This window comes from Curcuma longa, chromosome 11 (genome assembly GCF_044706935.1).
Source record: "Curcuma longa cultivar G26 ecotype Majalengka, Jawa Barat chromosome 11, ITB_CL_G26_1.1, whole genome shotgun sequence".
Classification (NCBI taxonomy): domain Eukaryota; kingdom Viridiplantae; phylum Streptophyta; class Magnoliopsida; order Zingiberales; family Zingiberaceae; genus Curcuma; species Curcuma longa.
Genome location: NC_133871.1, coordinates 24,329,070 through 24,341,486, shown reverse-complemented (window position 1 = coordinate 24,341,486; position 12,417 = coordinate 24,329,070). Strand labels below are relative to the sequence as shown.

At 37.5% G+C, this 12,417-nt stretch overlaps 2 protein-coding genes and 1 pseudogene across 3 annotated transcripts in view; 2 read left to right on the top strand and 1 right to left on the bottom strand.

Annotated features, from left to right (window-relative positions):
* Nucleotides 1-255: 255 nt before the first annotated feature.
* LOC141841824 (putative receptor-like protein kinase At1g49730) lies at nt 256-2,464 on the bottom strand. The gene is made up of 7 exons (XM_074730020.1): nt 2,326-2,464; nt 1,391-1,643; nt 1,220-1,272; nt 1,063-1,130; nt 842-931; nt 699-765; nt 256-619 (listed from the first exon to the last, which is right to left on the bottom strand). Exons 1-7 carry the CDS (start codon nt 2,390-2,392, stop codon nt 294-296), a joined length of 924 nt encoding a protein of 307 aa, XP_074586121.1. The 5' UTR covers nt 2,393-2,464; the 3' UTR covers nt 256-293.
* Nucleotides 2,465-6,698: 4,234 nt separating this feature from the next.
* LOC141837410 (calcium-dependent protein kinase 10-like) lies at nt 6,699-11,068 on the top strand (annotated as a pseudogene).
* A 1,050-nt stretch (nt 11,069-12,118) lies between these two features.
* The window catches only part of LOC141837874 (uncharacterized), a 42,663-nt gene continuing 42,364 nt past the window's right edge, over nt 12,119-12,417 (top strand). For both annotated transcript variants that reach the window (XM_074725243.1, XM_074725242.1), the window contains exon 1: nt 12,119-12,323. In XM_074725243.1, coding sequence (XP_074581344.1) covers nt 12,219-12,323 — 105 coding nt within the window. In that variant the 5' untranslated portion in view covers nt 12,119-12,218. The remainder of the gene's footprint in view (nt 12,324-12,417) is intronic.

Here is a 12,417-nt window from a genome sequence, read left to right as displayed (position 1 = left end):
AAAAAGAAAACGGAAAATAAAATAAAAAAGTCGCATCAGCTCGCTCCATTGGAGCGCCCTTATATAGCGAACGAAGCCGAGATGGGATATGATCAAGTAGCCACGGTTATTCCTCGCCTTCGGATGGATAGATGAACGGTGAGGATGAACGAAGCGATGGGCGCCGACCGGATCGGTCACCTCAAAATTAATCGATGTCAAAAAAAATCACAATTACTTTCTTTACAAATTACAATAATACGATAATACTTTATTAGTTAATTTTACATTCTTTAAGGCATACAAATTGTTAGTCAAATTATCTTGGTCTTACCACACTTAAATGCAGAATGTTCTGTTTGTCCCTGCAAAAACCGTAAAATTTGGCGAATGGAGATTGATGTATCATTTTCAGCCTTGGTGCACATTCTTGCCATAACAAGTAAACTTCCAAGTTCTTTGGAATCATACTGGTCACCAAGGTCAGTGTCCACCATCTTGTGGATTGAATAGGCAAATTCAGATTCTTGGATCCAATGGACAATCTCGGCTTCATTAAGCAATGATTGCCCAGTGATTAGCTCAAGTAGTAGCATCCCAAACTGAAAAACAAGTCTCCTATTTCTTTGTTCAGAAGTATCTGTCAGAAACTTCAATTCCTATATTATTACTAGCAATTGCATGGAAACAGAGCCAAGATATAAGTCTAAGAGCTTGACCTTCAGAAATGATGTTTGATTCACTGTTGCAGATTAATTCACAACCGGCAAAACCCACATCAGATAGCTGAAAAAGTTCAGTAGTATATAATTATGTTTAGCCAAAAAACAACATTAACTCATATAAGAAATCGTCAAAAAACCTTAGCAACAAAGTTTTCATCCAAGAATATATTGTTTGAGCTGATGGACACATTGTAGACAGGTGGCTCACAAAAATTCTGAAGGTACTCCTGCATAATTAGCAGAAGGTAAAATTCTGTCAGAGTGAAAGTAAACTAGCGATTGAAGATCTTCCCTCATAAATATGATTATGAAGCATGCCATTTGATCAAAGAAGACATCATTCAGATCAGATACACACCAGAGCAGCTGCTATGTCAATGGCAATCTGTAATCTAGTTCTCCAGTTCAAGGGCGTTTTCAGTGGGTCTGTCAGAAGTGAGCAAAATCATGAGAGAAATAACAAACAATGCTAAAAGAGCATATTTACAATGAGGATAATCAAAACATAATCTTACCATGAAGATAATCCTTCAGCCTTCCATTTTCCATATAGTCAAAGACAAGAAACCTAAGAAAGATACAGCATGCAATCCAATACGATGAACAACTTCAGTATACTCAGACCTTATCAATTGGTCTAATTATTTGGTAGGTTAAATGAAACCTATGCTGCTATGCACTAATACCTCTCTTTTCCTTTGGAAAACCCTTTGAGCTTAACAAGATGATGATGATGCAAGCGGCCTAAGAGTTGGACACTTTTCAAGAAGGAATCATTCTGCAGCTGGTGCGATCTTACTCTTTTAACAGCACCAACAAGTCCATCAGGAAATCTAGCTTTGTAAGTTGTTCCCTGAGGACCACTTTCAAGAATCATGCCAAAGCCGCTAGTTGCCTTGTTGATCTCCTTGTATGTGAAGCTCTTCACAAATGGTATGCCTTCATTAAGAAGATAAGTCAGTATCTGGTTGTCTATCGGTCTGCATCAATGATTGAATCATCTATCATTTAACATGCACCTAACGGAACTACATGGCAATTATCTAATACGAAATGATCAATGGGACGCAATTTTTCCTGTATTCTCATGATAGCATAATGTTACTCCAAATCACTTCCTAATAATGAAAACTCAACTATTTGGATAGGAATAATCATATTGGAAATTTCTCCTCTCTGAAATTGTATGCCTACTGAAATTCAAGTATATAACAGAGCAAAGGATTCATCAATTGTACTGAAACCCTACAACAAATTCTGTAAACTCAATGGTCTGATGATACCAATTGTTACTTAGCTAACCAACCGCTAAATGGAAGCTCGGTGTTTGGTCCACCGACTACAATCAAATATGCAGTAACCAATATCTCGAATGTATCAGCGTAATATCCAGCCTTTTAAGTGTTACTAATTATTTGTTTCTCATACTCCACACACCTCAGATCAACTCTTCCAATGCTAAAGGAACAGCCAAATCATGTAACCGCAAGCTGCTAAATTTTACATAAGCGGCGATTTTTATCTTAAAAAATGACTAATTTGTCCAACTCTCATCCCCAATCACCGAAAGAGAAGGCACAGAAATTAAGATCTGATAGAGAGAGAAAAATCGGAAAATTACCTGACCTGGACCGGCGGCGCCACAGCAAGGTCAATGCCTTCAGCCGCCGGAGCAACCGGTGCTCCATCACGGATCAACCTCTGGCCGGCAAAGTGTTCCCGAAAGCGATTCGGATCGACACGGCGAAGCGAGATGGGAGAGGGAGCAGGAGGAGGCGGAGGACACGGAAGGCTCCAACGCCAATCAACATCGATTTGGTCCACCATTTATTTCTCCTCCGCGCGAGAGAGCAAGTAAGCGAGAGCATAAAGCATCTTCCTTGCTCTAGCCACCAGCCAACCAAACGTCACACTTTTACTACTTTCGCCACTCATTTTGGAAAATTTCATTCCACCCCAATAATTTATACCTTTTTCCGTTTGTCCATTAAATTATCAAAATGGATAGGAATTTTTCAAATTTCAGCAAAGTAAGCATCACGTGACATACTTGTGACATCATTTCATCAATACTACTTAAAGAGTTCTAGAAGCGTTTTAAGAAAAGAAGGTAAATTTCATAGTGATAATAAATCTTTATTTTCCCAAAAGGAATGAATACAGTGAAGCCCATACATTCAAGCTAGAGATTTTTTTGATAATAAGTTGAACTAGTAAACACTTTCCTGTCTAGCTAGCCACGCGTCGATGACTAGCGCAGTGTCATTCTTATTCATTATATATATGTGTTCAGTACTTAAGTACAGAGTCGTCGTCATCGTCGTCGTAACAGTTACTATAAATGACGACTCTCTTTGCAGTACTAATTAATTGCAATCGGGAACGGAGACACCACAAGCAGCGGCCACCACGCGCGCTCGGCTGATGAATCCTGCGAAGCTGGGGTTCTTCAGGAACTCGCAGAAGCAAGAACTCTGCGAGCTGAGCGCGGAGCAGCACTCGCTGGTGGGCGGCGACGAGATCAGGATCGCGCTGGCGCAGGAAGATAACTGCGACACGTCGCATGTCGCGGACTCCACTGCGGCCGGAGCTCCGGCGAGCAGCACGAGGACAGCGATCAATAGCACAAGCACGGCGGAGGACTTCATCTCGATCGCTGCTGGCAGAACACAAGGTGCTGGTTATAATGTGTAGGGATGCAATGAAGGGGTGGGCAGAGGTGCAGTATTTATAGAGCCATGCATGTGAACTGCCGAATCACGATGCTGTGGATGAAATATTCAGTCGCCGATTGCTTGTGAATAACGACTTCTCCACCTTAGAGAAATTATAAAAAATACAAAATATATGCATCATTAATTTAATGACTCCAAGCGCCACGTGGCCACGTGATCAATTAAATGACACTGTTCTCGCAGAGAGGCGTGTCTACCAGTACTTAGCCAATGCAACGAATTCTACTAAAAACGGCAAAAATCTTGACCGCCAGTGCGGCAACGATGAGCTGGCAGTTGGAAAAATCTTTCCCGGCAGTTCGTTGCTTGAACGCCATCTTAATGGCTGAACTAACGGACAAATTGATTTGCCTAAACATGTTTGATTTCTCCCATATCTCGGGTAAAATGCACACCTAAGGATAGATCTCAAGAAATAGTCGACATGAAGACAAAATCGAAGACAATTAGGTTGTACAATTTAAAATGTGGTCATTCATACTTCTTTCTTCCTCTAATTGTAAGCTAAGATCATTCGAATCCTCTTTTTTATTTTTATTTTTTATAATTTAGATATTTGAGCATTGAGCTTGATTAATCTTAAAGATAGACGATCTTCCTCATAATTCGTCCATCAAAAAAATTTTGAAGGTAGGAATTGCTCTTCATCCAACTATCAACTTCTATATTTTTCATCCAATTGAAAAAAAATATCATACAGTATTGTAGTTGAGAATCGAATCATAAATACTTTGATAATCCGCTGAACAATGGATCCTGATATCGTTTGATTCCTCTCTTCTATTCTTATTATACATGGCGCCTAATTGAAAAAAAAATAATGGAAAAGAAAACAGAAGTACTATATATATACATATTAAATTGTATTATAGATATTATTAATTATAAAATTTTTTAAAAAATTATTTGGTGAGATCAAAACATATCGGTTGTGAAGGGAATTGGGTTGGTAGATAAGTTTAGAATCGATTTTATAATGTGATGTAGAAAATATTAGTTTTTTAAATCCGAAGAAAACTAGAATTTTAAACCGATTAATTAATATGAAAAATTTATAATGCAATTATCTTTTACGATATAATTTGCTGGGTCGATCGGTTCGACATCGACTTTATTTTCGCCGGTTCATCTCCGAACCAGTTTTGGCTTTATTATTTGTAACTATTCCAATTTAATAATGCATCATTAAGATTTGCTAGGATGTCTTATACGAGTCGATTTAAATAATACATCATTAAGCAATCTAGTTGACTATTAGGGATGATAATTGAGCGGATTTAGATCAGAATCTATATCATATGTCTCCATCTCATTTATTATATTTATTTTATTTTCATCCATATCGGATATTCAACTTTCATCTTAATGCTCATGCCCATCAAAAGCGGATCGAATATTTTTTATACTATTTTTTAAAATTTTATTTAACTATCATTATTCAATAAAAATATATTAAAAATCACATAATATTTAAAAATATATGATAATTAATAAACAGGGAGAAGTAAAGAAATATAAGAGAGTTTTTTTATTTTTTCTTTAATTGACCATTAATGAAATGAAAAAAATAGTATATATATATATAATTTAATTAATTAAATCCATCTTCCTATTCGTATTAAAAAATATTCATATTTAATTACTTAATTATTTAATTATATTTAAAAAATATTTCATTAGGTGCAATGTACTATCGGTTTATTATCATTATTTAAAAATTTATCCCACTTTTTATCATCGTACCATACCATAGTCATAGGGGTCCCTTCTTCCTTTTCAAGTTTTGATGAGTTGGTTTAGTCCAGTTAGACTATACAAAATGATTATTATCTAATCAATATAATTTATAATTTATTTAATTATTGAATATATTTGCTCTATATGAATCATTTGTAAATGTATCTATTTGATACGATCTATTTGTCAAATTTATTAAATTCATTTTAGTTGAGTCAACCATTAGATAAATTCAACATGGGAGTCCTAATTAATTCTATCTAAGTTTATCTATTTAATTTATCTATCCAATTCGATTAGTCCAAGACTGATATGGTCAAATTTATTAGGTTTAATGTGTTAATCTATTTTATTCATTCCTCGACATGTCCATTTGCATTGACCAATAAGCCCTCTGACATATTAAATTAAATATATTTAACACATAGATCAATCAAACTCACCTAATTAACTTAGGCCTCAATACATATGGCTCATAAAATTTATTCATCTCTAAATCTCATTTATCTTGTTTTTTAATAAATATTGAAATTTATTTTATATCAAATTATTCCATTATATCCTATTAAATATGGTTTTATTGTTTTAAAATAAATTATTATGGTGAAATCCGTTATCCTAACGGTCTCACATGGTCCGTTTTACGACCATCTATGAGGATGTAAATCGAAAAACTGCAGTTGACAAAGATAAAAAAAAATATTACCTTGATTTCGTTGAGATTCAAAAATTATAATTTCAGTACAATTCTATTTCATTTTAATCAAATTCAACTATGCCTACCAGTATTATTTACTACCTCTTTTTTAAGTATTCTTTACTACCACAACATGTCTTGGGAGGCAATAACATGTACAATTTGAAATTTAAAAACAAATATCTAATGTGATTTTGAGCGCGTATTTTACGAAAACTAACGGTCAATAAACTGCAGGGACTCGATTCAAATTATTTCGCTTCGTAAAATCTATTTGTACAGGGTTGATTATGAAAATGTGTAGGAGGGGCATAAGAATGAACTGAAACTCCATTTTCTTCATTTCGAGATCATTTCGTCCGCTTCCTCTCGTGCCATGGCAATTCGCTCTCGTGCAGGCGGATTTGGTGGGTATTTGATTACCTGACAGATTCTTGTTTTTACTCACCGTCTTCTCGATCTTTGCGTTCTTCCTACTTCTTTATCATCCATTTCGTCTTCTTCGAGTTGCTCTATCCGTGAAAATTTGCGTGATTCTTTTCTCTTCTTCTCCAGTTTCATCATCGATCCTAGTTCAAGATTGAAGTTTTCCAGTATTTTTACCCATACTGATCATTTGTTTTTTTATTGGTTAGCAAATTTTGGTCTTTCCCCCTGTGTTTCTGGATGTAGAAGCTTTTTCGGCCTTTGTGGTGGTTACTGTGGACTGTGATTGCATTGGTCTAGTGGCGAGGTCTAAGCTATTAGTAGATCTTGGATGCTCATTGAGTGTCCCCAAATCGGATGCCGAAGAACAAGATAAGAGAGATTTGAGCATCGGATCTGATGGGCAACACATGCGTCGGTCGGAACCTGACCAAGAATGCCTTCTTCGAATCAGTTCAGCTACTATTCGGCGCTCCCGGTCCGAGAACGAGTTCCTCCCGCCGGCCTCTGGCACCGGTTCCGTTAAAGATTCTTCGGTAGTCTCCACCGATGCCCCCAAACCCGTCAAGATCGACGGAATCGATTCGAAGCCTTCAAAAGTACCCGAAGTCGTCGGGAACCCGGCGCCAGCGAATCCGTCGAAGAAGCCGACCCAGGTGAAGAGGATTGAGTGCTCCGTCGGCCTCCAGGCGGGATTCGTGTTCAAGCTCAAGACCGAGAACTTGAAAGAAATATATAGCTTAGGAAGGAAGCTTGGTCAGGGGCAATTTGGTACCACATTTTTGTGCGTGGAGAAGGCAACTGGAAAGGAGTACGCTTGCAAGTCGATCTTGAACCGGAAGCTGGTCACAGAGGACGATATCGAGGATGTGCGGAAGGAGATACAAATAATGCACCACTCGTCTGGCCACCCCAATGTCATCTCCATCAAAGGGGCTTACGAAGACGCAGTGGCAGTCCATTTGGTCATGGAGTTGTGCGCAGGTGGGGAGCTCTTCGATAGGATTATCCAGAAGCGTCACTACACAGAGAGGAACGCTGCAGAGCTTGCGAGGGTGATCGTTGGAGCAGTAGAAGCTTGCCATTCCATGGGCGTCATGCACCAAGATCTCAAGCCGGAAAAATTTTCTTTTTGTTAACCAGATGGAAGATGCTCCTTAAGACCATGGACTTCGGATTGTCAATATTCTTTCGACCTGGTAATATCCTTTCCTTCTCTAAATGAAATCTTGCGAGTAATCCATTTTACGGTTTTGCAAATAAGCACTTTTAGATAAATCAGATTCACCTTTGATTGAGGCATGTGTTCAAAGTTGAATTTGGGCTGACATTAAGCGATATAGAGGAGAATGAACCAGTCGCTTGATATTCCAATTTTACAATGGGTTAGGATGGACCGTCTAAAACAAAAAACTTGTTATTTTCATTGAATATTATTTTTGATTTTACTCATGTAAGGTGAATGATCATAGTTCCTTAGCAAGCTGTCATGTTTTATAATCATTTGCTATATGAATTGTTTGTTCAATTGTGCTGATTGAGGATGTACTCCTTTGCTGAAAGCTCATCCGAGAGCTGTGAACTATAAATATATTTCTAAAAGGTAGTTTTTTGAAAAAACATATTAGTGATTGTGAATTTGATTTCAGATGATGTCAAGATAAGTATCAATCCCTCACTCTTGGAGAGAGAACATAGGGCCATTTGAATCAGTTGTCCACGTGCATCTGGTATACTTTCTTGGTTTCTACTTGACTGATGACTATAAAGAACGAAAACATCCAAGGAAAACTGAATTTGTTTCTCTGATTTGTTAGAAAATTTGTTGCCTTGGTTTGGGCAAATGAGTCATCATTAGAAGATAGTGAACAAACAACAATGGTATTGGTGCTTTTGTCTCTGATAGATGGACAACAAGCAGTCAATGGATGGTTCAAGATGGAAATTCAGAAGTAAATAATGACAACTCTATGCCCAGTTTACATAATTGCATCAAAGACAAATCTGCAAATTTTCTTCTTAGAAGTTTGTCTTTGTTTCTGCTCCATTAGAGTCATTTAGTGTACTTGTTCTATGTGAGTCGAGTTGGCATTTAATATTTGAAATATTGAACAAGAAGTTCAAGACAAGATCACTTGATCATTCTCTACCATCTTGTGTCTCAGATTAGGCTGTCATGTATAATATATTGAAATGTCAGTTACAGCTTCCATTAAGCCTATTGGCTTCTATAAGGCAACATGCTGAAGAATTTCACTTGATTTATCTGATTTCTAATTGGAAGTTTTTTTTTTCCTTTTCAGGAGAAATATTCAATGATGTGGTTGGCAGCCCTTTTTATGTTGCACCAGAAGTCCTGACGAAGTACTGTGGTCCAGAAGCAGATGTTTGGAGTGCTGGAATAATCATCTACATCATTCTTAGTGGTCTACCTCCATTTTGGGCTGGTGAGAATTTATTCTAACTATTTTTCATTTCTATTATCAAGTCATTTCCAAGTTATTTGACACTCTACTATGTCTCTCTGTAGTCTACTCCCAGAATAGTAGCAAGGAATTGATTTTGAGACTGATCCATGGCCTAGCATATCAGAAAGTGCAAAAGATCTTGTAAGGAAAATGCTTGTTAGAGACCCCAAAAAGCGGTTGACTGCCCATGAAGTTCTATGTGAGTTTCCTCCATCTTTAATCTCAGATGATTTTTTCTCAGAAACTAATTATACTCTTGACAGTGAATTACATTACATGTATGGCTCACTCATCTTGGTTTTGATTTATCTTAGAATAATTGATCAAGGAAATTGTGTGGCATGGTGGCAAATTACCATTAATTTTTTTCCAGAACTAGAAGCTATAAATCAGTTTCCTTTTCACTTCAGTTAAAAAAATGACACTTTCATATTGGTTGAGTTGCATCCTTTTACACAATTACTTTTCAGGCCATCCTTGGGTTCAGGTGGATGGTGTGGCTCCTGACAAGGATCTTGATTCAGCAGTCCTCACTTGCCTGAAACAGTTTTCAGCAATGAACAAACTCAAGAAGATGGCCCTCAGGGTAAGTTTTTTAAGCCCACAACATCGTAATTTGAAGCCTGTGAATAGGTGCAGTTTTAAATCATCAAATCTTGTAGCTCCCAATCATTTTGGGTCAGTTACATGGATATAATCCGATGCATTTGCAAATAGTTTTACTTTTAAATAGATAAACAAGAGTAATGATAGATAGCATGAAAAGCTAGCATGAAAGACACAAGGGGCTGGGTCCCACCTGCATGCAAGGGGGTCCCACTTCCATGCTTGTGTCTTTCATGCTAGCTTTTCATGCTAGTTTTTCATGCTATCTATCATTACTCGATAAATAAATTGTTGCCGTTCTGTCAATATCTTTCATAACATTTGGAGCAAATGGAAACAAACAATTCTTTCACTACAGTTATGTCCAATCTGAGGATAGATAAGTCAAATAAAGAAGTGATCTCAATAATAGGCATCGCAAAGAAATATTTGAATTGAGTTGATAATTACTTAGTTTATCTTGGTTGAGGTATTTGAGAGATTAAGTTTGTTATATGACAAATTTGTAATTTATGTTCAGAGGCTTCTTTTTATACATGATATAATTTCCAAGACAATTACTTCCATGGAAACAAAGTGACCTAAAAATTGCAACCCTTCAGTTGTGTCAATCTTAGAACTGGCTGGAAACCGCTCAGCATCAATGCAGATATGGTCATTAGGAGTTCGTTGTTACAGAACTCGCATTCATTAAATGCATATGTGCTATTGATTTTTAGCATTGACTGATATGCTCCCTACAATTTCCCCTCTCTTTCTCTTTTATTACCTAGGTTATTGCTTCGAACCTCTCTGAGGACAAATTGCTGGACTCAAGGAGATGTTTAAAATGATAGACACAGATAACAGTGGACAGATAGCTTTTGAAGACCTCAAGGTTGGATTAGAAAGAGTGGGTGCCAATCTTACTGAATCTGAATTTGTTTCTCTGATGCAAGCGGTAAGTTTTATAGTAATAGTTGTTGACTCTATTGTGGAAGTTGTTTTGTGCTTATCTTTCACATTTACTTTGCATTTATCTGTCAAATCAAATAAAGTCAGTGGTTGACTGGTTGTTACTTCAGAATCTACAACACCAACCTTGATAGGGATTTGTATGGAGAAGGCAAAAATATATATAGACAGGAAGATTAAAATGCCTCTTCCTCCACGTCCATACAATATCCAAATCATTCAGTGTAAATAATAACATAAGATTGATCCTTAGGTGAGCTTGTTATAGACAACTTGATGTTGACGAGATAGTTTCCCTCTATTGGCATGTGAATTGCAGGCATAACAGTGGCACTATAGATTACGATGAGTTCATCACTGCTACATTACATCTAAACAAGATAGAGAAGGAGGACCATTTGTTTGCCACCTTCCAATATTTTGATTAAAACAGTAGTGGCTATATAACTTCGGATGAGCTACAGCAAGCTTGTGAAGAATTTGGAATAGGAGATGTTCGGACAGAGGAAATGATCAGAGAAGTAGATCAAGATAATGTATGTTGTTCGCTGATATTTTTTTTGCATTTACAAATCTCGCATATCATCACCATGGAAAATTTTCCATTCATTATCCTAATCTTGCAGGATGGTCGCATATACTATAAAGAATTTGTAGCGATGATGCAAAAGGGTAATGCTGGCTTTTGGCAAAACAGGATTACAAAGCACTGGCTTTAGGAGACTCCAAAGCGTTGTTTGAATGTGTTGATGTTTTTGTTAGATTACATTTATTCTTCTTTCTTCCAAGTCATTTTTTTTAATATTTTTTTTTTTTAAAAAAGGAGAAAGGGAACTATTTTTGTTGTATTCATGGAATCCACAGTGAACTTCCATTACTTGTAAAGATTCATGGAGATATTAGAATTGCAGTTAATATAAATTGCTGATTAAATATTTGAGTGACTGAATTCATTAGTTTGGTTGGAGGACATAATTGAATTAGTTATGACGGAGTAGAATTGTTGAAATGGATAAGAATTACAAAGTTAAGGTAATATCTTTTCTCGATCAATTTCTTTATTCAGGATCCAGCAGTGCTCGCTATGATCCCTGCTTTGCTACTAGGTGGGCAGTTCTTCGGCGCACTACATTTAGTACATCACATCCTCATTACTTGAGACGCATGGTGAAGCGGATCGGATAATGGGTGCATGGTGAAGACGTGCCAGCCCATTATCGCCTCGAATATGGCAATTATTCAACCCGAATTCGGATCCACTCCCGGATCTTCCACTCCCGGACTTTCCCCCACGCAGGAAGAAGGGGTTCACAGCCGCTTAAATGTAAGAGATCGTACATCACATCTAGTCACACCTTCTTTCCTTTCCTTTATTAGAAGGAAGTGATCCACTCTTGCGATGGAGATGGAGATGGAGATTCAGGATTCCTTTCTTCCTGCCGCTCTCTACCGCATTTTATCATTGATTTCGATTTCGCTTCATTATAATTTTTTAATTTATTTTTTTCCATATGATTGCGGAGTCTGACTCATGTATATTTGATCGATACTTGGGTTAGATCCTCTTCCGCTCCTACCCGTTAGCCTTGTTCGTGCTCGTCCGATCGATAAGGATACAACACCCTCACGTGAAGTCAGATGACGATCAGCCGGCCCAAGTCTGATGTAATACGCGTGATCTGATCCATCGTCGAGGAACTGCAACCGAATCCAAATGAAGAGGAGCATAATAAAGTCTCTCGTCGATTTTTTCTTCCTCCGCCCCTTTCGATCTCGCAATGCGTCGTCCTTCTCTTGACTCGTGAGCTTCCTCTCCTTCCTTCTTCACTTCCCAAACCCTATCCTCATTACATTTCGTGGATCGGAGCTACCCTAGCGGAGGATTTCAGAGATGGCACTCATGGCAGTTCTCGAATCCGATCTGCGTGCTCTGTCAGCCGAAGCCCGCCGAAGGTATCCGGCAGTGAAAGACGCTGCAGAGCACGCTATCTTGAAGGTACCAGTTTTTTTCGTTGGGATCTTTAATTTGATCTGTGATTCTTAGTCACCTGACTGATTCCGTCAGGCTTAGATCCGTGAAAGCTTACTTT

Excerpts from the sequence above, each read along its gene's own strand:
- LOC141841824 (XM_074730020.1), bottom strand. The coding sequence starts at position 2,392 with ATGGAGCACCGGTTGCTCCGGCGGCTGAAGGCATTGACCTTGCTGTGG. Across the intron at positions 932-1,062 it reads TTGACATAGCAGCTGCTCTG|GAGTACCTTCAGAATTTTTG; the intron begins GTGTGTATCTGA and ends CTAATTATGCAG. Across the intron at positions 766-841 it reads ATGAAAACTTTGTTGCTAAG|CTATCTGATGTGGGTTTTGC; the intron begins GTTTTTTGACGA and ends GAACTTTTTCAG.